The sequence below is a fragment of the Dendrobates tinctorius genome, unplaced genomic scaffold, assembly GCF_039654945.1.
Source record: "Dendrobates tinctorius isolate UK_male_01 unplaced genomic scaffold, ASM3965494v1 ptg000016l, whole genome shotgun sequence".
Lineage (NCBI taxonomy): Eukaryota > Metazoa > Chordata > Amphibia > Anura > Dendrobatidae > Dendrobates > Dendrobates tinctorius.
In genome coordinates, this window is record NW_027361684.1 from 41,253,647 (window position 1) to 41,281,108 (window position 27,462).

Below are 27,462 nucleotides of genomic sequence, written 5' to 3' on the forward strand. Positions count from 1 at the left end.
CTTTCCCTTTGTCATACGTATAATTGTAACCTCTACATTTAAACATTATTGCAAAATATTACTGTTATTTTTGAAATTTCAATAAAGTTATTTGAAAATGATGGCTCATATCATTCACTAGGATGAGGTGCAACACCAGGAACAGTCCCCAGCCAGTCGTGTTAATATTTTACCAAGTTGTATATTTAGGGGTTTCATTAATGTTAGGCGGGCAGGAGCCTAGTGTTTGGTTTACACCACATGTTGGTCACATATAAGGGGATATATTTACTTGATAAAAAAATATACAACATATCAAAAGTAAATAAGAAAAAAAACTGCAGAAGAATCAAAAAAGACACATTGATATGAACCTACTGAGAATTACTTCTGAATATTTTCCATTGTTCAGTAGAACACATGGAGAAATGGCCAAGGTCTCTAAGGCCACGTTCACACCAGTGGTTGGTCAGTATTTTACCTCAGTATTTGCAAGCCAAAACCAGGAGAGGAACAAATAGAAACATGTATTTATCACCCACTCCTGGTTTTGGCTTAGAAATACTGTGTGAACGTGGCCTTACGGTTTGCAGATCTGAGTGCATCTATTTGACAAGTCTTTAGATCACACTTCTTGCATGCTTGTTTCAGTGTAAAGTATTCATGAGTGTAAGGTCTATGGATCTTAAAGGGTTATTTCCAAGTGGTGGATGTACACGCATGCCAACACCACACTTATTGTCTATGGGCCTAGATAGCCAAATACAGCACCCCTGTCCCAGAGAGCAGGCATTTCAGAGCTCAGGTCTCAGGATCAGTGGGGGTCCCATTGATCAGACCACCAGCAGGTTATCACCTATTCTCTGAATAAACGCAAACCTACAATGTGGAGAAATCAAATGTTAAAAAGTCGTAGTGATCACAAGCAGATTCATACTTAGATAGGTCTTAAAGATAGAGTGGTTGGCTGATCACCATCTCCGCCAACCATTGGCTTAGGATATATTTAGTTCTACTGGACAGAGAAAAAGAAAAAAAAAGCCGCAACCAGCTTTATTTCTCAGAAAAACCACAGGTGAGGCATGTTCGTTATCAATATGCCTAATCATTGTTTCACACCCCTCTATCTGCTGGTAGGGCCCAGTGGATCTTCTGGTATCCACTGATGATCTAATGTGCATGGGCAGCTTTATACCAATTTATCTTCTATGGGGACACTCAGGTGGGTGCTGTATTGTCCCTGCCGTGGTGAGATGGATAAACAGGTGGACCCCGATAGCCCACCCAGGACATCGGTCTATGTCATATAAATATATCAGATCCACATAATTATTACAAAGAATCCAGGCAAATACAGAAGAAATAATTCACAATAAGGTGTATGACAATCACTGACTGCAAGGTATTTGGCAGCTTTATGGCAAAGCCAGAGATTAGACATTTACCATAATATAGTAACAGGTTAAAATGACATTTTCTGATCATTTCCAATAAGCACAATCCATTCAAGAGGTAAAATGTAGATAGAAGACATGTCCCTCCAGAAGGCTGCGTGCGGCTCTCCCAGTCACACACTCTGATCAGAACTTTAACGAATTCTTCATAAATGACAAAAACGATGGCAACATCCAGGCACACTCTGCTCAAATGTGGCACGGTCCCTTTGTAGAACCTGTAGAGGAGAGATTTTGGCATTTAGTCCATATTAAACAAGAAATACAATTGTAGTAATCACCAGAGAATAGGGATTCCCTTAGGCTGTATTCACACAGTATGCTGTGGCTCCGTCAGGGCTTATGTCAGAACCTCCGCAAAACGGGATTCGTGCGCCATCGGGACCATTGACTAGAATGATGGAGAAGGCATCAGTGTGTGCTCGGCCGTCCATCATTTAAAGGGAATCTATCACCCTTTTCATGCCGTATCAGCTGCCGGCATCAACATCGGGGCTTATCTACAGCCAGGGCCGCACCTATAATGAGCCATGTTGAGACACCTGCTGAAGCGGCAGGCAGCAGGGGGCGGCATTATGCGCTCCTCTACCTGCAGCACCTACAATTTAGCCTCTGAGTCTGCACGCTGGTGATTTGCTGCGGCAGCGGTCCTGCAAGAGGCTCTAATTGTCTTGATGATCACAGGAGGGAAGTAGTCGGTGCCCCTTGATCATGTGACCCCTGACTCCTCCCCTCCTGTGACCTCTTCACAGGTCCTGTGCGCAGCGCACAGAGCAGCCATATATGAGGAGTGTGGCTCTGCAGGTGGAGGTCGGTGCTGGAGGCCCCATTATTCTCTATGTAGAGTGCGGGTGGAGGTCGGTGCTGGAGGCTCCATTATTCTCTATGTGGAGTGCGGGTGGAGATTGGTGCTGGAGGCCCCATTATTCTCTATGTGGAGTGTGGAGTGCGGGTGGAGGTCGGTGCTGGAGGCTCCATTATTCTCTATGTGGAGTGCGGGTGGAGGTCGGTGCCGGAGGCTCCATTATTCTCTATGTGGAGTGTGGAGTGCGGGTGGAGGTCGGTGCTGGAGGCCCCATTATTCTCTATGTAGAGTGCGGGTGGAGGTCGGTGCTGGAGGCTCCATTATTCTCTATGTGGAGTGCAGGTGGAGGTCGATGCTGGAGGCTCCATTATTCTCTATGTGGAGTGCGGCTCTGCTGGTGGAGGTCGGTGCTGGAGGCTCCATTATTCTCTGTGTAGTGTGGCTCTGCTGGTGGAGGTCGGTGCTGGAGGCTCCATTATTCTCTATGTGGAGTGTGGCTCTGCGGGTGGGGGTCGGTGCCGGAGGCTCCATTATTCTCTATGTGGAGTGCGGCTTTGCTGGTGGAGGTCGGTGCTGGAGGCTCCATTATTCTCTATGTGGAGTGCGGGTGGAGGTCGGTGCTGGAGGCTCCATTATTCTCTATGTGGAGTGCGGCTCTGCTGGTGGAGGTCGGTGCAGGAGGCTCCATTATTCCCTATGTGGAGTGTGGCTCTGCTGGTGGAGGTCGGTGCTGGAGGCTCCATTATTCTCTATGTGGAGTGCGGCTCTGTGGGTGGAGGTCGGTGCTGGAAGCCCCATTATTCTCTATGTGGAGTGCAGGTGGAGGTCGGTGCCGGAGGCCCCATTATTCTCTATGTGGAGTGCGGCTCTGTGGGTGGAGGTCGGTGCTGGAAGCCCCATTATTCTCTATGTGGAGTGCGGCTCTGCGGGTGGAGGTCGGTGCTGGAGGCTCCATTATTCTCTATGTGTAGTGTGGAGGTCGGTGCCGGAGGCCCCATTATTCTCTATGTGGAGTGCGGCTCTGTGGGTGGAGGTCGGTGCTGGAAGCCCCATTATTCTCTATGTGTAGTGTGGAGTGCAGGTGGAGGTCGGTGCCGGAGGCCCCATTATTCTCTATGTGGAGTGCGGCTCTGTGGGTGGAGGTCGGTGCTGGAAGCCTGATTATTCTCTATGTGTAGTGTGGAGTACAAGTGGAGGTCGGTGCCGGAGGCCCCATTATTCTCTATGTGGAGTGCGGCTCTGCGGGTGGAGGTCGGTGCCGGAGGCCCCATTATTCTCTATGTGGAGTGCGGCTCTGTGGGTGGAGGTCGGTGCTGGAGGCTCCATTATTCTCTATGTGGAGTGCGACTCTGTGGGTGGAGGTCGGTGCTGGATGCCCCATTATTCTCTGTGGAGTGTGGCTCTGCTGGTGGAGGTCGGTGCTGGAGGCTCCATTATTCTCTATGTGGAGTGTGGAGTGCAGGTGGAGGTCGGTGCCGGAGGCCCCATTATTCTCTATGTTGAGTGCGGCTCTGTGAGTGGAGGTCGGTGTTGGAGGCTCCATTATTCTCTATGTGTAGTGTGGAGTGCAGGTGGAGGTCGGTGCCGGAGGCTCCATTATTCTCTATGTGTAGTGTGGAGTGCAGGTGGAGGTCGGTGCCGGAGGCCCCATTATTCTCTATGTGGAGTGCGGCTCTGTGGGTGGAGGTCGGTGCTGGAAGCCCCATTATTCTCTATGTGTAGTGTGGAGTGCAGGTGGAGGTCGGTGCCGGAGGCCCCATTATTCTGTATGTGGAGTGCGGCTCTGCTGGTGGAGGTCGGTGCTGGAGGCTCCATTATTCTCTATGTGGAGTGCAGCTCTGCTGGTGGAGGTCGGTGCTGGAGGCTCCATTATTCTCTATGTGGAGTGCGGCTCTGTGGGTGGAGGTCGGTGCTGGAGGCCCCATTATTCTCTATGTGGAGTGCGGCTCTGCGGGTGGAGGTCGGTGCTGGAGGCTCCATTATTCTCTATGTGTAGTGTGGAGTGCAGGTGGAGGTCAGTGCCGGAGGCCCCATTATTCCCTATGTGGAGTGCGGCTCTGTGGGTGGAGGTCGGTGCTGGAAGCCCGATTATTCTCTATGTGGAGTGCAAGTGGAGGTCGGTGCTGGAGGCCCCATTATTCTCTATGTGGAGTGTGGGTGGAGGTCGGTGCCGGAGGCCCCATTATTCTCTATGTGGAGTGCGGCTCTGTGGGTGGAGGTCGGTGCTGGAGGCTCCATTATTCTCTATGTGGAGTGCGGCTCTGTGGCTGGAGGTCGGTGCTGGAGGCCCCATTATTCTCTGTGGAGTGTGGCTCTGCTGGTGGAGGTCGGTGCTGGAGGCCCCATTATTCTGTATGTGGAGTGCGGCTCTGTGGGTGGAGGTCGGTGCTGGAAGCCCCATTATTCTCTATGTGGAGTGCAGGTGGAGGTCGGTCCCGGAGGCCCCATTATTCTCTATGTGGAGTGCGGCTCTGTGGGTGGAGGTCGGTGCTGGAGGCTCCATTTTTCTGTATGTGGAGTGCGGCTCTGTGGGTGGAGGTCGGTGCTGGAGGCCCCGTTATTCTCTGTGGAGTGTGGCTCTGCTGGTGGAGGTCGGTGCTGGAGGCCCCATTATTCTGTATGTGGAGTGCGGCTCTGTGGGTGGAGGTCGGTGCTGGAAGCCCCATTATTCTCTATGTGGAGTGCAGGTGGAGGTCGGTGCCGGAGGCCCCATTATTCTCTATGTGGAGTGCGGCTCTGTGGGTGGAGGTCGGTGCTGGAAGCCCCATTATTCTCTATGTGGAGTGCAGGTGGAGGTCGGTGCTGGAGGCCCCGTTATTCTCTGTGGAGTGTGGCTCTGCTGGTGGAGGTCGGTGCTGGAGGCCCCATTATTCTCTATGTGGAGTGCGGCTCTGTGAGTGGAGGTCGGTGCTGGAGGCTCCATTATTCTCTGTGTAGTGGGGAGGTCGGTGCCGGAGGCCCCATTATTCTCTATGTGGAGTGCGGCTCTGTGGGTGGAGGTCGGTGCTGGAAGCCCCATTATTCTCTATGTGTAGTGTGGAGTGCAGGTGGAGGTCGGTGCCGGAGGCCCCATTATTCTCTATGTGGAGTGCGGCTCTGTGGGTGGAGGTCGGTGCTGGAAGCCCCATTATTCTCTATGTGGAGTGTGGAGTGCAGGTGGAGGTCAGTGCCGGAGGCCCCATTATTCTCTATGTGGAGTGCGGCTCTGTGAGTGGAGGTCGGTGCTGGAGGCTCCATTATTCTCTGTGTAGTGTGGAGGTCGGTGCCGGAGGCCCCATTATTCTCTATGTGGAGTGCGGCTCTGTGGGTGGAGGTCGGTGCTGGAAGCCCCATTATTCTCTATGTGTAGTGTGGAGTGCAGGTGGAGGTCGGTGCCGGAGGCCCCATTATTCTCTATGTGGAGTGCGGCTCTGTGAGTGGAGGTCGGTGCTGGAGGCCCCATTCTCTATGTGGAGTGCGGCTCTGCGGGTGGTGGTCGGTGCTGGAGGCTCCATTATTCTCTATGTGGAGTGCGGGTGGAGGTCGGTGCTGGAGGCTCCATTATTCTCTATGTGGAGTGTGGGCGGAGGTCGTTGCTGGAGGCTCCATTATTCACTATGTGGAGTGTGGCTCTGCGGGTGGAATTCGGTGCTGGAGGTCCCATTTTTCTCTATGTGGAGTGCGGCTCTGCGGGTGGAGGTCGGTGCTGGAGGTCCCATTATTCTCTATGTGGAGCTCGGCTCTGCGGGTGGAGGTTGGTGCTGGAGGCTCCATTATTCTCTATGTGGAGTGCGGGTGGAGGTCAGTGCTGGAGGCTCCATTATTCTCTATGTGGAGCGCGGCTCTGCGGCGGGTGGAGGTAGGTGCTGGAGGCTCCATTATTCTCTGTGAGGAGTGGGGCTCTGCTGGTGGAGGTCGGTGCTGGAGGCTCCATTATTCTCTATGTGGAGTGTGGGTGGAGGTCGTTGCTGGAGGCTCCATTATTCACTATGTGGAGTGTGGCTCTGCGGGTGGAATTCGGTGCTCGAGGTCCCATTATTCTCTATGTGGAGTGCGACTCTGCGGGTGGAGGTCGGTACTAGAGAATAATGGGGCCTCCAACACCGACCTCCACCCGCAGAGCCGCGCTCCACATAGAGAATAATGGGGCCTCCATGTGGAGTGTGGGCTCTGCGGGTGGAGGTAGGTGCTGGAGATTCCTCATTACTGGGCACAGGGGGAAGTAACCTTTTCAGAGCTGAGACTATCTTGGTGCTTTTTTGTTGTCACTGTCTAAGAATCATAGCATTTTGTTCCTTTTCCTCTGATAGATGCATATGACCCAAGTATGGAAAACAGGCGGTAACGAAACACATATTACAATGTCCCTTTCCTGTCCCCACACACAGTATAATGTTCCCACAGTATCCCCATCCCCCCACATACAGTATAATGTTCCCACAGTATCACCATCCCCCCCACATACAGTATAATGTTCCCCCAGTACCGCCATCCCCCACACGCAGTATAATGTTCCCCACTACCGTCACCCCCCCCACACAGTATAATATTCCCACAGTACTGCCATCCCCCACACAGTATAATGTTCCCCCAGTACCGCCATCCCCCCATACACAGTATAATGTTCCCCCAGTACCCAGTATCAGCCCTTGGTTTATGCAGGACTCTGCTGTCTGTGCTGGTTCTCATCGTCCTGGATGAGGTGAAGTTTATGTGTGGGGTCAGGGAGAGTTTACAGTGTGGATGTAGCAGAGCTCTGTGTGCGAGGTGTACGGAGCAGAGCCATGTGTGAGTTGTACGGAGCAGAGCCGCGAGTGTGTGAGTTGTACGGAGCGGAGCCACACGTGTACGAAGCAGAGTCTCACATGTGTGTATGGAGCGGCGCCGTGTGTGTGAGGTGTATGGAGCGGAACCGCATGTGTACAAAGTTTACGGAGTGGAGCCATTTTTGTGCAAGGTTTACAGAGCGTGGCCACGTGCCTATAGGGTGTACGGAGCAGAGCCGCATGTGTACGAGGTTTACGTAGTGGAGCCATGTGTGTACTGAGTGGAGCCGTGTGTGTGCGAGGTGTACAGAACGGAGCCGTGTGTACGAGGCATAAAAAGCAGAACCGTGTGTGTATGATGTATGCAGAGCCATACATGTACAAGGTGTATGGTGGGGAGCATTTATACCTCCCAGCGGGACAGTCCCGATTTTGAGAGAGATACTGCCCCGGCTGGGAGCTTATTTTTCCCGCGGACACACGAGTACACGCCAGAGCCCCGAGGAGCACTTTAAAATTCGCACGTGACGTTCCACCGGAAGTGACGTGCTAGAAGCTGACCGGAAATGAGGTAATTTCGGAAGGAGATTGTGACGGAACCATGGAGGCACTTCAGGGAATGCTGCAGATGCATCACCGTGTCCTCCTCCAATAGCGCGGCTAGCAGGATCGCCTTGAACTCGGGGATGCCGGCCATGTGAGCAGCTCATGATATGTCCTGCATTGGGAGGCTCAGGTGGGCACTACAGTGGGAGCCGGGCTGCTATAGAATCTTTCTTTTTTTCTTTCTCTAGCTCTTTCTGTTATTTCTTTCTTTCTCTGTTCTTTCTTTCTCTCTGTTGTTTCTTTTCCTCAGTACCAGTCAGCGTGCCCACAGTACCAGTAGAATAAGGGGGGTAGGAAACTAGGTGGCACTGGTCACTTTGAGCCTCTCATACTTTTTATTGGTGTATAATCATATGCCCTGAGCCCCCCTTACAGAGGGCCAGCCCCAGACAACAGGGTACAAACAAATCACTATTACTATCAGTCTAAGTGGACAATTATATACGTAAAGGTAATGATGTCCCTGTGCCAAGCAGTGCGGAGGATCAGAATACACTGAGGAGACGAGAGCAGCGGGGTTTGGGGAGAAGAATTATATGGTGCCCATTATACTGTATGCAGTAATATATGGGACCCATAATACTGTATGGAGCATTATGTGGGGATAAGGGATGACTTTGTTTGTTGTGGATCTGACCGCTGGGACCCCCATGATCCTGGGAAACGTAGCTTTGAAGAGCACCATGTAAATGGAGCTGTGGTCAATCATACGCACTGTGGTGCCATTCACATGTGGCTCTTCAAATAACTCCTTAAAGAGAGTGATGAGGGGACAACAAAGTATAGCAAAAATTCACTGATCGGGTTGAGGAGTGGTATAGTTTGTGGGCTGGTGGGATTTGTGTGGCAGGGCTGCATTTTTGTCCCAGTCTGGCCCTGTGCCAGGCCTACCATTGCCATTATTGCCCATTGTTCTGGATACTTCTGTGTTGTTCTTGTATGTGTGTGTGATGGCGCTGACATCCTTGTGTTTGGACACCTTTTTTTTCTATTTATCTAAATGTCCACTATTGAACTCAGTTTTACAGGATAGATATGAAAATTTACTGTGTGCACGAGGGGGGGGGGGCCATCATTTAGCTGTTCACCCCAGGCAGCAGAGAGGCTAGGGTCACCCCTGTCTACAGCATTCTGTAATGCTGTAGATAAGCCCCCGATGTAACCTGAACGAGAAGAAAAACACATTAGATTATACTCACTGGAGGGGGCGGTTCGGTCCGATGGGTGTTGCAGTCTGGTCTGACGCCTCCCATCTTCATGCGATGACGTCCTCTTCTTCCTGTCCTGTAGTGGCTCCGGCACAGGCGCACTTCTCTGCCCTGTTGAGGGCAGAGCAGAGTCCTGCAGTGCGCAGGCGTCGGGAGATGTCTGGCGCCTGCGCACTGCAGTTTTCTACTCTGCCCTCAACAGGGCAGAGCAGTGTGCCGGAGCCACTACAGGACGGGAAGAAGAGGACGTCATCGCATGAAGATGGGAGGCGCCGGACCGGACCGCCCCCTCCGGTGAGTATAATCTAATGTGTTTTTCTTCTCTTACAGGTAACATCGGGGGCTTATCTACAGCATTACAGAATGCTGTAGATAAGCCCCCGATGTCGATGCCGGCAGCTGATAGGGCATAAAAAGGTGACAGATATCCTTTAAGGCTATACACACCTATTGGCGGCAGGCAGCAAGACACAGTTGACCATGTCTGCAAACTGCATAAGAAAGGCCTGAAAATAAATGAAGAAATGAAGATTCCAGAGTGGAACTTGGTGTTATTTTATTAACTTTGGTAAATAATCACATGGAAAAACAATATTTTTTCCATGTCAAAAGGTGTTCATAAAAGCAAGCGATTATGTCAGTTGCCTGACTTATATTCCAAGGAACACAAACGCTATGCACTAAGATGTGCTGAAAGTAATTTGTATGATTTTAATCTATAGGGGGCAGTATACACACAAAAAAAATTAATGTAGTCGTATGCCTATAAGTAATAGGAGGAGATATTCAAACTTTTTAGACATTAAGTGGAGTATTCCTTTAAAAAGATAACTCCCTGGAAAAAAAAAAAAAAAAAGGAGATGAGGGCCCTCACTTGCCATAATGGTAGAAGATGCAAAACATGGAGAAAGCCATGGATATAAAAATATGGCAGCAATTGTCACGTTGGAAGCTAGAACTGCATATTAGACAGGAGGACAGAGAACACAGTTGTTTTAATGCAAGCTTTCGGTCATTTCTCATTTTCTAATAAAATAATAATAATAATCTTTATATAGCGCCAACACAACATATTTCGCAGCGCATTACAGTTTAACAGTTTCAAATAAGTCATAATTAGCAACATTAACAATACAATAATTAAAGCAAAATAAGACTACCCTGCTCGTGAGAGCTTACAATCTACAATGAGGTGGGGGAGATAAAAAGTACAGGCGTGTATTTACAATGATGGTCCAGCCATCTTGAGGGAGTAGGGGATAGACAGAGATAGTAAATGGGCTATACACACACATATATGAAATGACTGATTAGGGAATGTGATAGGCTGCTCTGAACAAATGTGTTTTGAGGGAGCGCTTAAAACTGCAAATTGTGGATAGTCCTAATTTCTTGGGGTAGAGCATTCCAGAGGATTGGCGCAACGCGGGAGAAGTCTTGGAGTCGGAAGTGGGAGACACGGATTAGTGCCGAGGTTAGTCGAAAGTAGTTTGCAGAGCGCAGCCATCGGCTAGGCAGATAGACAAATGAAGGAGGAGATGTAATGGGGTGCTGCACCGTGGAGAGCTTTGTGGGTGAGAACAAGTACTTTGAATTGGATTCTGTAATGAATAGGCAGCCAGTGTAACAACTGGTAAAGAGCAGATACGTCCGAGTACCGATTAGCCAGATGGATGACCCTGGCTGCTGCATTAAGGATGGACTAGACAGGGGAAAGTCGAGTATGGGGGAGGCCAATTAATAGAGCATTGCAGTAGTCCAGGCGGGAGTGAGAGTTTTTGTTGTTTCCATGGTGAGAAAAGGGCAGATTCTAGAGATGTTCTTTAGGTGTAAGCGGCAAGAGATTGTATATGGGAGGTGAAGGAGAGATTGGTGTCAAACATAACTCTCAAACAGCGCGCCTGCTGCTTGGGTGTTATTATGGTGTCACCCAAGGAGAGGGAAATGTCAGATTTGGGTAGGTTAGTAGACGGCGGGAGCAGAAGTTCAGTTTTGGAAAGTTTGAGCTTCAGATAGACTGCGGACAGAGTCACTGGCGTTCTGTAGTGCAGCCGGGTAAGGTCAGGGGATGACGTATATAGTTGTGTGTCATCAGCATAAAAATGGTACTGAAAGACGAATCTGCTGATGGCCATGTAGAGAGAGAAGAGGGCCAAGGACTGAGCCCTGAGGTACCCCAACAGTGAGAGAAAGAGGAGATGACGTGGAGCCAGTGAACAAAACACTGAAGAAGCGGTCAGAAAGATAGGAAGAGAACCAGGAGAGGGCAGTGTCCTTAATACCTAGTGACTGGAGCCTAGAGAGTAGGAGACGGTGGTCAACAGTGTCGAAAACTGCAGAAAGGTCGAGAAGAATGAGCAGAGTGGTGACTGTTACATTTTGCTGTCAGAAGGTCATTGGTCACTTCGGTGAGTGCAGTTTCTGTCAAATGTAGGTGGCGGAAGCCGGACTGTGAAGGGTCTAGGAGTGAATGAGTGGAGAGGTAACGGGTAAGGCAGGAGTAGACAAAGCACTCCAAGAGTTTAGAGATGAAGGGGAGATTGGAGACTGGTCTGTAGTTGTTTGTGCAGGATGGGTCGAGTGGGTTTCTTTAATAATGGAGTAATGAGAGTGTTTGAAGGAGGATGGCAAAATGCCAGAGGAGAGGGAGCGATTGAGGCTATGTGTTGCAGATTCTGCTGCGGATCCGTAGCGTTTTTTGCTCTGCGAAACCACAGCAGATTTAGCTGCGTTGTACAGTACCATTGTTTTCAATGTAAAATGAAAAACGCTGTGCACATGCTGCGGATTTTTCCGCGGGTTCAAATCCGCAGCATTTCAATTCTTTGTGCGGAATCCGCAGCAGTTTCACACCTTCTCCATTGTAGAGGTGTGAAACCGCAGGCTAATCCGCAGGTATTTTTACCTGCGGATTTTCCCAAATCTGCGCGGACAAATCCACAGCACCTAAAGCTATGTGTGCACATAGCCTAAAGATTGTAGTAAGGCGAGTAGTGACGACTGGAGGAGATGTGAGGGAATTGGGTCGGTAGTGCATGTAGTCAGACGAGAAGACAGGAGCCTGGAGACGACTTCTTCTGTGATGGGATCAAATGTGGAGAGTGAGCCAGGGGAAATGCAGGGAGGGATAAGGGTCACAGCACCTGGTAGCTGTTAGAGGATTTCCTGATGGATATTATCTATTTTCTCTATAAAGTGGGAGGCCATGTCATCAGCACAAATCTAAGTGATAGGGGCTTGTGCTTTTGGCCTGAGGAGGGAGTGAAAGGTGTCAAAAAGTTTCTTGGGGTTGTTGGATAGTGAGGAGAACAGGGTGGTGTAGTAGGTCTGTTTGGTGAGGTGAAGGGCAGAGTTATAGGTCCTTAACATAAATTTGAAGTGGATGAAGTCTTCTGGTGTTTGGGTTTTCCTCCATAAACGTTCGGCACTCCTAGAGCATTGCTGGAGAAGTACAGTTTGTCATGTGAGCCAGGGCTGTTTTATTCTGTGCTTGGATGTTCTGAGGGTGAGGGGACCTACTTGGTCAAGAGTGCTTCTAATAGTGTTGTTATAGTGATGTACAGCCAGATCAGGACAGGAAACAAAGGAGATTGGGGACAGTGATGAGTGGAGGGAGTCTGAAAGTATATGAGAGTTAATGGCTTGTAGATTTCTTAATGTGTGGTAGGTAGGAGTGTGCTGGGGTGGGCGAAGATTTGTGAGCGTGAAGGAGAGAATGTTGTGGTCAGTGAGGGGAAGCCGTGAGTTATCTAGGTAGGAGATTGAACAGAGCCAGACAAAGACCAGGTCAAGGGTGTTACCATCTTTGTGTGTCTTGGAGGTTGAGAGCTGTGAGAAGCCTAGTGAAGTGGTTAGTGATAGAACCTGGGATGCAGATGTAGAAGTGGGGCTGTTAATGGGGATGTTGAAGTCTCCCAGGATAAAGGTTGGTAGTTCTGAGGTCATGAAGTGCAGTAGCCAGGCCCAGAAATGGTCAAAGAAGTGGGTGGGTGAGCCTGGGAGCCGATAAATGATCGCTAGTCTGAGGGAGAGGGGATGGAAGAGCTTGATGGCGTGGACCTCAAAAGAAAGGAATGAGAGTGTTGGAACTGGGGGAGGGAATGACCTGGAAAGTGCATTGTGGGGACAGGAGTATGCCGACTCCACCACCAAGTCTGTTTGTGGGTCTCGGAGAATGGGAGAATTATAAGCCACCATGGGAAATGGCAGCAGGAGAGACAGTGTCAGAATCCTGAATCCAGGTTTCAGTGAGGGCAACAGATTCAGAGAGTTGTTCAGAAAGTAATTGTGCAATTAAGAAAGTTTGTTACATACAGACCGTGGATTCCAGAGGGCACAAATAATTCTAGTAATTGCGTTTTGTTATACATCTGATATAATGCTTGTAACAATCATTGATTAAATGTCTTGTACCAGTAAAATTATGTTGGGGTAATGGGTAACTGGGACAAGATGCACTGTTTGTTATGACTTACTACATTACATTATACACTAGGAAGAAATTCTTATTATTGGTAACTTATGCCAAGGGACCCTCATTGCCGAGTATCTGGCTTGCACAGTCTAAATTGTTCTTATATTTGTGAGCCTCCAATCCCTGGGAATCAGAACATAGGAACAGAATAATCACAAAATATATTGTCAACATTAACAAATGGAATTAAGGCTTCGCTCAGATTAGTGGGTTAACCTCTTACTGCCAGCTGACGGAATAGTACAGCCAGCTGGCAGTATCACCCGCTTTGAGGTGGGCTCCGGCGGTAAGCCCACCTCAAAGCCACGACATGTCAGCTGTTTTAAACAGCTGACATGTGCCTGCAACAGCACATTTAACTAGAGATTCTGGTGCGCGGCCGGAAATACGCGCATCAATGACCCCGTCACGTGATCGGGGGTCATCAGTGTGTTGCCATAACAACCTGAGGTTTTCTCGAGACCTCTATGGTTGTTGATGGCAGATTGCTATGAGCACCACCCTGTGGTTGGCATTCATAGCAATGCTGTAATTCAACTACATAGAGGTGATCTATGCATCACCTCTATGTAGCAGAGGCGATCGCACTATGGCTACTGAAGCATGCCAAAAGTAAAAAAATAAAAAAAAAAAACATGAAAGTTTAAATCACCCCCCTTTCGCCCCAGTCAACATAAAAAAAAAAAATCAAACTTACACATATTTGGTATCGCCGCGTTCAGAATCGCCCGATCTATCAATAAAAAAGATTAACCTGAATGCTAAATGGCGTAGCGAGAAAAAAAAATCAAAACGCCAGAATTACCCTTTTTTGGTCGCAGCGACATTGCATTAAAATGCAATAACGGGCAATCAAAAGAACGTATCTGCACAAAAGTGGTATCAGTAAAAACGTCCGCTTGACAGGCAAAAATTAGACCTCACCCACCCCGAGATCATGAAAAATAGAGACGCTACAGGTCTCGGAAAATGGGGCAATTTTTTATTTTTAGCAAACTTTGGAATTTTTTTCACCACTTAGACATCAAACATGTTTAGGTTCGTTTATATCTATGAACTCGTAATGGCCTAGAGAATCATAATGGCAGGTCAGTTTTAGCATTTAGTGAACCTAGCAAAAAAGCCAAAACAAAAAACAAGTGTGGGATTGCACTTTCACCGCACTTGGAAATTTTTTCCCGTTTTCGAGTACACGACATGGTAAAACCAAAGGTTCAAAAGTACAACTCGTCCCGCAAGAAATAAGCCCTCACATGGCCATATTGATGGAAAAATAAAAAAGTTATGGCTCTCAGAAGGGGAGCGAAAAACGAAAATGAAAAAAGCTCCGGTCATGAGCGGGATTAACCCCTTCCCGACCTGTGACATAGCGTATGCGTCATGAAAGTCAGTGCCAATCTGACCTGTGACGCATACCCTGTGTCACAAAATGATCGCCCTCCTGCGGGCCGGGTGACCGGGGTGAATGAAAGGTCACCCGGCCCGCAGGTACAGGGGGACCTATACTTGACCCCAGGGGGGTGGCTTAGCCCCCCCGGGTCTACGATCACTACTGGTGACCTTTTTGTCACCCCCCCTCAGATCTGATTGGAGCTAGCGCCCATGTGACGCTAGCCCTCCAATCAGATGTGGAGGGGCGGAGAAAAACAATGTCTGCCTAGCTTCTTAGCTTCATCCCATCTGTGGAAGCCAAGGAGCGAGGTGCCTGACCACTGACCTGCCCCACAGAGCCAGCGATAGCCGCCGCTGCCCGCCGCCGCCGCTAGTACCGCCGCTGCTGTGTGCTGAGGACAGGTACTCCCCTCTCCTGTCCTCCACGCCCCCGACCTCCGCTCCCTCCCCCCCTGCCCCCCCTAATCACCTGCTGCATTTGCTCACCTCCTCCTGCAGGCTCCATTTGCTCCCCTCCTGCCCCCCCTTCGCCTGACAGCTCCATTTTCTCTCCTCCTCCCCTTGTGATCACCCCCTGCCCCCCCAATCACCTGCTGCTGCCATCTACATTTTCTGCTGGTCCTCTGATCCCCTCCTGCCCCCAACCGAACCTGACAGCCCCATCGTCCCCTGGTGATCACTCCAATCACCCCCTGATCACCCCCTGATCATCTGCTGCCGGCTTCATCTACAGCTGGTCCTCTGCTCCCCCTGATCACCCCGTGGTCCCCTGATCACCCCCTGATCACGTGCTGCTGCCGGCTCCATCTGTAGCTGGTCCTCAGCTCCCCTTCTGCCCCCCCGCAACTGATAGCTTCATCCTCCCCTGGTCATCACCCCCCCTCCCAGTGATCACCCCAATCACCCCTGATCACCTGCTGCTACTGCATCTCCTCAGCCCCTTCCTGCCCGCGCCCGACAGCCCCCGCCTGACTGCCCTCGCCCGCGCCTCACTGCCCCGTCCTGCAGTAGAAAGTTTTTCACCAAACACTCGCACATACACACTATAATAAAGCTTTTTTTACACACGCACACACACAATGTCCCACTCATCCCAGTCACAAAGGGTCTACTCAGTTGAGGAGGCATATGAAATTATTGCCTCTGAAACTGATAGTGAGGAGGACCCCACCTTTCCCTATACCTCTCACTCTTCCTCTTCCAGCGACATAGACTTGCCACCACCAAGATGTCGCAGGACGAGAAATCGTCCGGAGCCAAGGGGGAGGAAGAGTCGGGTACCTTGGAGGCAGTCCCACAGTCAAGTGTGAGTTTCCCCCATCCTAGTGCTAGTCACGCCCAACCTAGCACTAGTGCTCCCTCCTGGACCCCCATCCCTGAAAATTTTGCTCCACGGATTCCTAATTTCGTTCCCCAGTCAGGAATCCAGTTTGAGACTGCCAACTTCAGAGAAATAGACTTTTTCAAAGTCTTTTTCTCTGAGTCAATCGTCAGTCCCATGGTGGAGCAAACAAACTTGTATGCCCAGCAATTTTTGGCCGAACACCCAATTTCTTCATTCTCTACTTGTCTGTAGAAATGATTAAATATTGGGGACTGGTCCTTCACATGGGGATTGTGAAGAAACCAGAAATTCGCCAATACTGGAGTACCGATATTTTATATCAAGCTTCAGTATTTGGCATGGTTATGTTTCGCAAACGTTTTGAGGCGATTCATAAATTTCTCCATTTCAGGAACAACACTGAAAGCCTTCCCCGCGATGACCCGAAATTTGATAGACTGTTCAAAATTCGTCCGCTCGTCGAACACTTCAGCAACAAGTTTGCTGAAGTGTACATTCCCGAAAGGGAAATTTGTGTGGATGAATCCCTCGTCCACTACAAAGGGAGGCTTCAGTTCCGTCAGTACCTGCCCAGCAAAAGGGCGAGGTACCGGATAAAACTCTACAAGCTGTGTGAGAGTACCTCAGGGTACACTCTCAGCTTTAGAGTTTACCAAGGAAAGAACAGTAGGATCCAGCCCCCAGAATGTCCACTTGCTTTGGGGGTGAGTGGGAAAATAGTGTGGGATTTGGTCCACCCAATGCTTGATAAAGGTTACCATCTGTACGTTGATAACTTTTAAACAAGCATCACACTATTTCAATCCCTCTCTGCCAGAGCTACCGTCACTTGCGGTACCATGCGCAGAAACCAGAGGGGTCTCCCTTTGCCGCTAATTGAGCAGCCTCTCCGAAAGGGTGAGAACTGAGCCCAACGTAGCGGCAACATGCTTGTGGTCAAGTTCAAAGACAAAAGAGACGTCTTTGTCTTGACCACAATCCATGGTCCCGGCACCACGGCCACCACCGTTCGAGGTACCCCAGTACCGGTCAACTAACCGGACTGTGTCCTGGCGTACAACCATCACATGGGGAGAGTTGATCTTTCTTTTTTGAATCAGATCTTTTTTATTAAACATTCAGGAATCAATACAGAAAGAATATGACATCTTATATAGCTAGTAAAATTTACATTGAGAGCAAATATTATTTAAAGGGTAAAACTCTTCCTGTGTAAGAATAAATAAAAAGAAGAAATCTCAAAACACAGATATTTGCATAAAATTGAGCCTATAAACAACATGGCTCCACAAATAAACAAAAATCAAAATTATACATCCCCGCCAGCCGCGCCACTCCGCATCATATTTCGCCCCCCCCGCCCCCCACGGATATCAGGTCCAATCCACCCCAGCTCCCTCCCACCGCGCCACTCAAAATCTACTTCGCCACAAAGGGCACTAGACTTTATTTTCACCCCCCAAGCATCCCCTCATCGCAAGCACAACAGCAACTGGTCCAACATCGCATCCCGTACCAGTGCGCCCGAGGGGAGACCCGGTGACTCCATCCATGGCTGCCAAATTTTGTAAAACTTTCTTAATGCATTTCTTTTTAAATAAGCCCCCCTTTCCAATCTGATGACATTATTTAGTTTATTTTTAAGCTCTGACAATGTTGGTGGCATAGGATCCAACCAATGATATGCAAGTATCTTTCTTGCCTGATACAGGATGCGTGCTATTCCCAGGGCCACTGCAGAGTCCGGGTCAACCCCCTCCTCCCACAAATTCAACAAACATAGACGAGGTGACGGTCGTATTGTGATATGGTATACTTGGGCTATGAGTCCCAGGGTCTGCCTCCAGAAATCCCCAATGTGCCCGCACTCCCACATAACATGCATCAAGTGGGCATCATCCTGCCCACACCTAACACATTGTGTATTGGGCCTAAGTCCCATTTTAAATAATAAGCTGGGTGTTTTATATACCCTGTGAATGAGATATATTTGCGAAAGCCGCTGGCACTCAGAAACCGCCATTTTAGGGACCTGTTCTAGAATATCGGACCACTGGTCCTCCGTCAGGGGGCCAACGTCCCGTTCCCACTTATTCTTAGCAGCAGTCAGTGGATATGTCTCCAGATGGGCAGGTAATAATCTTTTATATAATTCAGAGATAAGTCCCCTAGAAGACTCAGATGTAAGTAGCATATGTAGTGTTTGATTATGTGTCACTATCACCGGATTTGTCCTTCTCTGTTTTTCCAATGCATGTCTTAGCTGTAAGTACTGATAAAAGAAGACGTGCGGGAGGTGAAATTCTGTTCTCAATTGTTCAAAACTCTTAAGAGTATTATTTTGCAAAATTTGTGACACCAGATAAATCCCTTTATCTTCCCATCTTCCGAACCCCACCAGCTTTTTGATCTCTTGCAAATCCGGATTTCGCCACAATGGCCACAATTCCGTAGGCCCATTTATCTTCAAAAGAGACTTACCCCTATCCCACACCTTGAAAATCATAGCCAACGTGGGGTATCGTGCCCCATTTATCTGCCGTCTTCCCACCTCCAACCGGCACCCTGGATATTTCCATACCGATCCTTCCCTCACAATATCACCACCATTGTCACACGCCCCGTCTCTACCCCAACCCTTAAGATGTTGCATCTGGGAGGCTATAAAGTATATGAATGGGTTTGGCACCGCCAATCCTCCCTCCTCCTTCCCTCGCTGCAGTATCTCCAAGCGAATCCTAGCCTGTTTTTTCTTCCAAATTAATTCCCGGAATAATGTATTTATTTTTGCAAAAAAGTCCCTACAGATCCACACCGGAGAATTATGTATCAAATATAATAATTGTGGCATCATTACCATTTTGATTAAGTTAGATCTACCAATATTCGACAACGGCAGGCGACACCAAGTATGTACTTTTGCTCTAAATCGCTGCAACAGGGGCTCCAGATTCAGAGCCCGAAAATCCTTCGGGGCAGGACTAACAATTATACCCAGATACTTAAACCTCCGAACTACAGGGACCGGTATCTGCAAATCTGAGAAATCCGCCGGGAGAGGGTCTATCGGCATTAAAGCTGATTTGGACCAATTAATCCGAAGACCAGACCTCAGCCCAAATTCTCGAATGACCTCCATTGCCGGCAAAATCGAGGAATGTACCTTATCTAAATATAGAAGTAAATCATCCGCGTACAATGATATCCTCAACTCCACAGTTCCACATCTGAATCCCATTATTTCTCTGGACTTCCGAATTGCAACTGCCAATGGCTCCACCGCAGTAGCAAATAGCAAGGGCGAGAGCGGGCACCCCTGTCTAGTACCTCTCCCAAGAGGAAAAGACTCAGACCCTGCCATTAGCCCCAACCTTCGCCACCGGCGAGCCATACAACAGCCTCACCCAATTTATAAATCTGTGTCCAAAGCCCATTTTCCGAAGTACCGCCCACAAAAAACCCCACTCCAAACTATCGAACGCCTTAGCGGCGTCTAAGGACAAAATTGCTCTTCCCCCCAACTCCCCAGAACTATGTTGAATCCCCAAGTATAGTTTCCTAAGGTTCATAGATGTGGCTCTGCCTGGGATAAATCCCGTCTGATCCTTCTGTATAACAGATGAGATAACTCGGGACATCCTATTGGCGAGTACCTTGGCCAATAATTTAACATCTGTTGATAATAGGGAAATCGGGCGATATGAATCCGGAACCTCTGGATCCTTTCCGGGCTTTAATATTAAAACTATCAAAGCTTCCCTCATAGATGGCGGGAGGACCCTCTGCCTTTCAGCCTCTTCAAATACCTTAAGTAGCTTAGGTAGCAGTAAGGGTGCATAGGTTTTGTAAAACTCGCCAGGCAGGCCATCCATTCCTGGAGCCTTTTCATTTTGCATCTGACCAAGCGCCTCCTCCAACTCCTCCAACAGGATGTCCCGATCCAATGAATCCCTATCGCTATCAGCCAATGCAGGGAGAGAGAGAGCATCCAGGTACCGCTCAATCTCAGTCTCCGTGAGACTGCAATCTGATGTGTATAGTCGCATATAATACCTCCTTATCTCACTCACTATGTCCGCACTGTCTGTCACAGGACCACCCGAGTCCGTTTTTAGCCTATTGATATATGAAGATCCATCCTGTGCTCTAATGACCGTGGCCAATAAATGTCCTACTCCCTCCCCCTCTATAAAATATTTTTGTTTGAGGAAATAACGTTTATTTGCTGCCGCCGACATGAGGTTTTCCCTGAGCGACCCCTGTGCCTTCTCCAAAGCTTTTTTAGTTTCCTCTGTCGGGTTGAGTATCACCGCAGCCTCCGCAACAGACACCTCCTGGATCAGACTCTGGGTGTAGCGTCTATTTTGGCTTTTCCGTGTGCATATTTCTCTAATATATAAGCCCCTGACATAGGCTTTCATGGAATCCCAGACTATGTGTGATGATGCAGAGTACTCATTAAGTTGAAAATATTCTAGAATGGCATCATGCAAAGATCCCCCTATAAGCTGGATCCAGAAGGGATTAAGCTTCCAGATAGGTCTAGATAGGGTGAGGGGGTGTCCCCATGAAAGTGTGACATGTAGCGGCGAGTGATCAGATACACTTCTAGGCAGGTAGGCCACCCCTCGTACATATGGGGTCATGAGTGTATTCCCAATGGCCAGGTCTATCCGTGACATAGCGTGGTGGGAGCTAGAGTAGCAGGAAAACTGTCTGGCTGTGGGGTTTTGGACACGCCAAAGATCTACCATACCCAGCTCCACTAACGTTCTAGCAAATGAGGTTGAGGCTGCATCCTCTGATATGTTTCCCGAATGCAACTTATCCAAATAGGGATGCAAATATGTATTAAAATCTCCTATTAGAAGAGTCGGCGCAGGGGGAAAGGAACCCAAAATAGACAAGATTCTTTTTACTGGTTCGACTGAATAGGGCGGGGGGATGTATATGGCAACCAAAATAAATTGTATACCGTATAACGTGCAAAGCAAACATACAAATCTGCCCCCAGGGTCAACCACTGATTTAGTACATGAGAAGGGGATGGACCTGTGCACCAGCACACTGACACCCCGCGCATGGGTCGAGTACGTGGAATGATATTCATGTGAAACCCATCCCTTTCTTAGCCAATGAATATTATCTTTCACCATGTGGGTCTCAGACATACACAGGATAGCCGGGAGAAATTTCTGCATATTAGTAAATATAGCACATCTCTTATTTGCATCTCCGAGCCCCCTAACATTCCACGCTACAATATTAAGTGATATCGCCATAAGAGCAGACTAAAAAATGAGAAATCGGAACATACTCCACTCCCGAGGGAGAGAGGCAATCTCCACCATCCCTCAGTACAATGAATTGGGCGACACGGCTGACGCACATCACATCCCACAGAACAATTAGGGAATACAACAACAAACGAAAAAAACAAAGGAGGGAGAGGGAGCACTGCACACCAGTGCACAGCGCCCCTACCCCCAAACACAAGTGTAACTTGCACATTTCTCTCAAATAGAGAGAATCAGGGCTAGAAAACTCGCCCAGAGTCCATGCAGGGAGAAGGGTCCACAGCTTGTCACTGTAACGAGTGTCCACAGCAATCCGGTCAGCTCCCGCCCTGAATCCGAAATGGAATGAACAGTAGTAATTATACCAGCATAGCGTCCTAGACAAAAAGGAGTAACAACACCTGGTGGCGAAAAAAGGGAGAACTTCAAGTATTCTTCCTCCTCATGGACCTCTCATTAATATCCAGCCAGGACAGCGCCATTCCCGCCGTATCAAAAAAGTGCGTTTCTCCATTCACATCAATCCGCAGTCTAGCAGGGTACATCATGGAATATGTCCCCTATAAGTCACGTAGGCGTTTTTTAATCTCAATAAATTGCGCCCTTTTACGCTGCACCTCCAGGGAAAAATCAGGGAAAATGGAGACTTTCCTCCCATTAATAGCAAGTTCCTTAATGTCTCTGGATCTGCGCAGGATAGCATCTCTATCTTTAAAGTGTAGGAGCTTAAGCAAGATGGGACGCGGGGGTGCTCCCGGCGGGGGGGCACGCGTAGGGACCCTGTGTGCTCTCTCAATAGTAAAGAATGGGGACAAAACATCTTTACCAAAGGTGTCCATTAGCCATTTTTCAAAAAAGCCAAGTGAGTCAGTCCCCTCCGTCCTCTCCGGAACCCCCACCAGTCGCAGATTACTTCTACGGGAGCGGTTCTCTAAATCATCCACCTTGTTCAGCAGTATTGTAATATTTTGCGTGGCTTTTCCCAGCTCCCGTGTTATTGGTGGCAATTTATCCTCCGTCGCACCAACACGCTCCTCCAGTTCCCCCACCCTGGCAGTCACCCCTCGCAGCTCTTGTTTAATACAGGCCATGTCCTTGGTGACAATCTCCATTTGATTACTTAGAGTGGCCAGTGTGGTATTGCAGGAGTTAATTGCTGCGAGGATTTCTCCCAGTGTGGGCTCAGCAGTCAGACTCCGGCTGCTCCCCATCCCCCACTCCTTCCTCCTCCAGCACAGGCCCCTGTGTCTGCACATGTTGGGCTGAAGGGGGGCCCAGTTTACTCACTGTTCCCTCCCTGGAGAGATGATCCTCCAGCTCCATGCTGCATCCAGCGTCTGCCTCAGTCTGTGCACTGGGCGATCGAGCAGCAGCAGGAGGCACCCTTGCATATCGTTCCAGCCTGCCAGCAGCTCCCATCGCTCCACTACCAGCCGACTTGTTGTTTGCTGGTGCCATCCTGGATGTAGCAGAGGCGCGCCCCGGCGTCTCCTTATCTTTTTTACTGCTGCGGTTCGACATGGCCCAAGGATCCTCCGCTGTCTAAACGCCCAGGGAGATATTGCAGCCCTCCAGGTCAGTGGGACTCGTCAGCAGTGCCGGTAATCAGGATTTATTGTCGGATCCGGGCAGGAGCTCTCTCACTCCACGTCCTCCCTACATGAGGTCCAGGCCACGCCCCCCGAGAGTTGATCTTTCTGATCAAGTCCTCCAGGCCTATAGTGCCATGCGGAAGGCGAAGGTGTGGTACAAAAAACTGGCTGTGTACCTCGTACAAATGGCACTGTATAATGCATGCGTGCTATCACGATGTGCAGGTCAGAACCACTCCTTCTTTGAGTTCCAGGAGGCGATGATAAAGGCCATGATTTTTGGAGAGGAGGACGGAGCGCGCCCCAGCACCTCTGGAACTCAAGTTTCCCGTATGGTACCAGGGGAACATTTTCCCAGTGAGGGGATAACAAGAAAAAGGTGCCGGGTGTGCTATAAAAAGGGGGACAAGAAAAACGACTTGTTTCCAATGTGAAACGTGTCCTGACAAACCTAGACTGTGCTTGAATGAATGCTTCAGAATTCATCACACGTCCATGGACTAAACACATCCAGACATTCCACGACAGAACTCACTCACACTAGGCTGATATACACAACACCACACACACCAACCTGACGTACACTACACCACACACGCCAACCTGACGTAGTGTGTCAAGTTGGTGTGTGTGTGTGGTGTAGTGTACATCAGGTTGGTGTGTGTGGCCTAGTGTACGTCAGGTTGGTGAGTATGTGTGCTGTACACTACACTACACTACCCTGATGTACACTACACCACACACACACCAACCTGACGTAGTGTGTGTCAGGTTGGTGTGTGTGGCGTAGTGTACGTCAGGTTGGTGTGTGGTGTAATATAGTGTACATGTTGTCGTGTGTGTGTGGGTGGTGTATACTACACCACACACCAACCTGACATACACTACATACTTTCCATAAGCGACATGGTGTCCGCTAACGATTGGAGCTAATTTTCCATTCAAAAAGTCAAATGGCGCTCCTTCCTTTCTGTGCCCTGCCGTGCACCCAAACAGTGGTTTATGACCACATATGAGGTATCGGTGAACTCAGGAGAAATTTCCCAACAAATTTTAGGATCCATTTTATCCTGTTGCCCATAAAAAACGAAAAAAAATGAGGCTAAAAGAAAATTTTTGTGAAAAAAAAAAGTACTTTTTCATATTTATGGCTCAATTTGTGAAGCACCTGGGGGTTCGGAGTGCTCACTGTTATGCATCTAGATAAGTTCCTTGGGGGGTCTAGTTTCCAAAATGGGGTCACTTGTGGGGGTGCTCCAATGTTTCGGCACACAGGGACTCTTCAAACGCAACATGGCAACCGCTAAATATTACAGCATATTTTCCATTCAAAAAGTCAAATGGCGCTCCTTCCCTTCTGAGCCCTGCTGTGCACCCAAACAGTGGTTTATGACCACATATGAGGTATCGGTGTACTCAGGAGAAATTCCCCAACAAATTTTCGGATCCATTTTATCCTGTTACCCATGTGAAAATTAAAATATTGATGATAAAACAAACATTTTTTTCTTCCATGTTGCTTTAGTTCCTGTGAAGCACCTGAAGGGTTAATAAACTTCTTGAATGTGGTTTTGAGTACCTTGAGGGGTGCAGTTTTTAGAATGGTGTCACTTTTGGGTATTTTCTGCCATATAGACCCCTCAAAATGACTTCAAATGTGAGGTGGTCCCTAAAAAAAAAAAATGGTTTTGTGACGCGGTAGGCGTCGGGGGCGGAGCGGCGCTAGTGGGCGGCGTTATTGAAATTGCAGCCTAGCAGGCCGGGAAAAGCCGGGCACTAAATTTCTGGGGCCCTCTGAAAACGCTGAGCGCGGGGGGGGCCGCCATGGAGAGCTTCTCCTGGGGGCAGGACCCGACCCCATACCTCCACTCCAGTGCTCATGTCAGCGCCGATGTCCGTTCTTCTCATCCTCCTGGGCTGATGTAGCAGAGCTGGAGGAGTTCTTGAAGGGGGGATGCTTGATTGTTCCTCCCTCTGGGCAGGGGGACGGAGAGCTTAGAGAGGTATCATCAGCATCCTCACCTTGTGAACAATCCTTGCTTTGCATTTTTGCTAGGCTCTGTAGTAAGGGGTTACTGCTTGCTGTAGAGGACTGTGATGTCAGAGCAGATGTGGTATTAGCTAAAATAAAGAGAGGTGATGCAGTAATCGTAGTGGTCATTGGTGGAGTAGAGGTGACAGGGATAAGATCTGTAAAAAATAAAAATAAATCCGTGTAATTTGGACAAGGTTTCACCAATTCACCATCTAGTAACCAAAATACTCACCAGCAGGTTCTTCCAGTGCCTTGTTAAGCCTCTGTAAAAATGCCTTTTTCTCATTATCCAGATCCTTAGATGTAACATTATATCCAGGAATAGGTGGTGGGGGCTACGGGGAGAAGAACACTTATGAACACCTCATGAAGGAGGAAAAAGGGTCAATGGGTAAGAACAGATACAAGTATTTACCAGTGGGTAATGATCATCACGCCCTAAACACACCAACAAAACCTTCTTCCTACGTGACCCACTACTTCTATTATCAGATGATTTAAAATCAGAAGACTTGGAGGACAAAGTGGTGTTAACTAAGGGAGAAAAATTAAACAAAAAATAAAAAAGGAAAGTCAACTTATGATAGATGTAATTAGTTGCCATGGGCATCTGCTACACTTTTCCTTCATATTGTTTTTGAAAGCACACAAACGTTTGAGAACAGGAGGAAAAGTCAGTTATTAAAGCGGACACTTGCTTATAACTGTGGCATTGGCATGGAGGAGCATGCAGGTTTACTTCAATGCGGAAAGTGAAAAGCCTCTGATTGCAGCATCTATATATTTCAGGAGAAAATGAGGAATAATATGTCGGAAGCAAGCAGCACCCCATTCTGGTCAGCTACGAAGTCTACTGGTCTGATGCCACCAAAATACACTTCCGCAAACTTTTGCAATGGCTAGCATAATATACGCAAGCACCAAAACATACACTTCATATTACGTTTTACAAAGTTGACAGCAGCAGTGTAACTTACAGTCCTCCAACTGATTCCCACTGCCTGATTTCACTGGGGTAGAGAGGCCCGTTTCATGCGTGTCGTCCCTACAAGAAATAAGGAAATCAAATGACAACTACTACAGAATTTCAGAACTGAGCTGGTGAGAAGACCTGTAGCTCTGATCTTTGACATCAGTAAAAGTTTGAAAGATTCTAACTTGGGCCATACGAAAAACACACACCCCAAGTCCCGTAGACCTTCCCAGACGTGGCCGTGTTAGGAACTGCGTGAGTCTTAGATATTCGACAATGAACTTCCCGATGCAATTTTTTTTTTTTTTTTACACAAGAGAAGTGCCAATTTTTATTTTTTGAAGTAACTGAGTTTTTTTCTATTTGTTGGCATAAGAGTCAAACACTTAGGGTACCGTTACACTTAGCGATGCCCCAGCGATCCCGACCACGATACGACCCGGTCAGGATCGCTGGTGCATCGCTAAGTGGTCGGTAGTGAGCTGCCGAACAGGCAGATCTCACCAGCGACACAGCAGCGGTCGGCGGACGCTGCTTACCTGTCAGATGCGGCGATGAAGAAGTCCGCCCGCCTCCACGCGTCGCTCGTCGGCGCCACAGGAAGCGGCCGACGAGAAACGGCCCAGGACGTTCTCACGCGATCAGCGATAATCAGTGGGGGAGCCGGTCGGAGGTTAGTATCACACATAGCGATATCGCTAGCAATATCGCTGCTGCGTCACAAAACCAGTGACGTTATAGCGATATTGTTAGCGATATCGCTATGTGTAACGGGCCCTTTACACATTGCATATACTGAAGCCACAAGGCATAGTAGATTGCAGTCGACACCCAACCCCATCACCTATACTGTGACTTTATCAGGTATGAACTGGGCATGACCTTAAACATGACCAGTTCACAGCTGAAGGTTGAGCCAGGCACTATTATATGTAGCCTGGGATACAATTTTCGTCAGTCATCTGTAATAGCAGAGAATCTGAGCAGGGTAGTCATATGTATCTACCCTTATGTATGATACGGACTGCTGAACTGTGATCTGAGCGCATCAGTCACAATGATATCACTGCTGTTCAGATCTCTGTAGAGAGCAGTAAGCAGCGCCAACCTAAAGAATTGTGGCTGCCTGCCATTTTCTATGACACTGTTCACTTTGCCATTCACAAACAAAAATTGCACTGCCGTCCCAAACTTCATTCTCCCAATCTTTTTGCAAACGCCCAGATGGGGAGGAGTGAGACATATACAATCTTATCTGCCCTACATGTATTGCAGTTGTAAAGTGAACTAGCACTACACTAGGTTTTCATGGCAAATGACAGCAACAGCTTCCCTGAGTGTTTCAAAGTTGAAAATAATATAAATATATATAAATATATATACATATATTGTAATACTCCCCCCTCCCACCTACCCCTTTTATAACACATTCTGGCTAAAGCCTTCTGCATATATTAGTCGTTACCTGGCCTTTTTGGAGGACACGTCTGGCATTTGGCTCCGAGATGATGATGGGCTTGAAATTACAGATGTATTCTGGTAGTTTCTTTTACAATA

General features: G+C 48.5%; 2 protein-coding genes across 8 annotated transcripts in view; one reads left to right on the plus strand and one right to left on the minus strand.

The window, feature by feature from the left end:
* Positions 1-27,462, plus strand: part of LOC141080484 (uncharacterized) — a 154,434-nt gene that overhangs the window by 79,833 nt on the left and 47,139 nt on the right. The window lies entirely within an intron of this gene.
* Positions 1,005-27,458, minus strand: LOC141080483 (nuclear envelope pore membrane protein POM 121-like). Of its 7 annotated transcripts, XM_073565730.1 has the most exons (5): positions 27,371-27,452; positions 25,910-25,977; positions 25,348-25,466; positions 25,165-25,267; positions 1,005-1,651 (listed from the first exon to the last, which is right to left on the minus strand). In XM_073565730.1, the coding sequence occupies exons 1-5, from the start codon at positions 27,397-27,399 to the stop codon at positions 1,623-1,625; spliced, it is 348 nt and encodes a 115-aa protein (XP_073421831.1). In that variant the 5' UTR covers positions 27,400-27,452; the 3' UTR covers positions 1,005-1,622. The 7 variants fall into 7 exon arrangements, 1 of the variants encoding a protein (XP_073421831.1); XR_012228927.1 differs by lacking the exon at positions 25,348-25,466 and having other exon boundaries at positions 27,371-27,458; XR_012228928.1 differs by lacking the exons at positions 1,005-1,651; positions 25,348-25,466 and adding an exon at positions 24,816-25,018 and having other exon boundaries at positions 27,371-27,458.

Bases quoted from the DNA above. Each gene is read 5' to 3' on its own strand.
- LOC141080483 (XM_073565730.1), bottom strand. From the start codon at position 27,399: ATGCCAGACGTGTCCTCCAAAAAGGCCAG. The intron at 25,978-27,370 runs GTAACGACTAAT...TATTTCTTGTAG, and splicing joins GTGTCCTCCAAAAAGGCCAG to GGACGACACGCATGAAACGG. The intron at 1,652-25,164 runs GTGAGTATTTTG...TCTCCTCTACAG, and splicing joins GGCACTGGAAGAACCTGCTG to GTTCTACAAAGGGACCGTGC.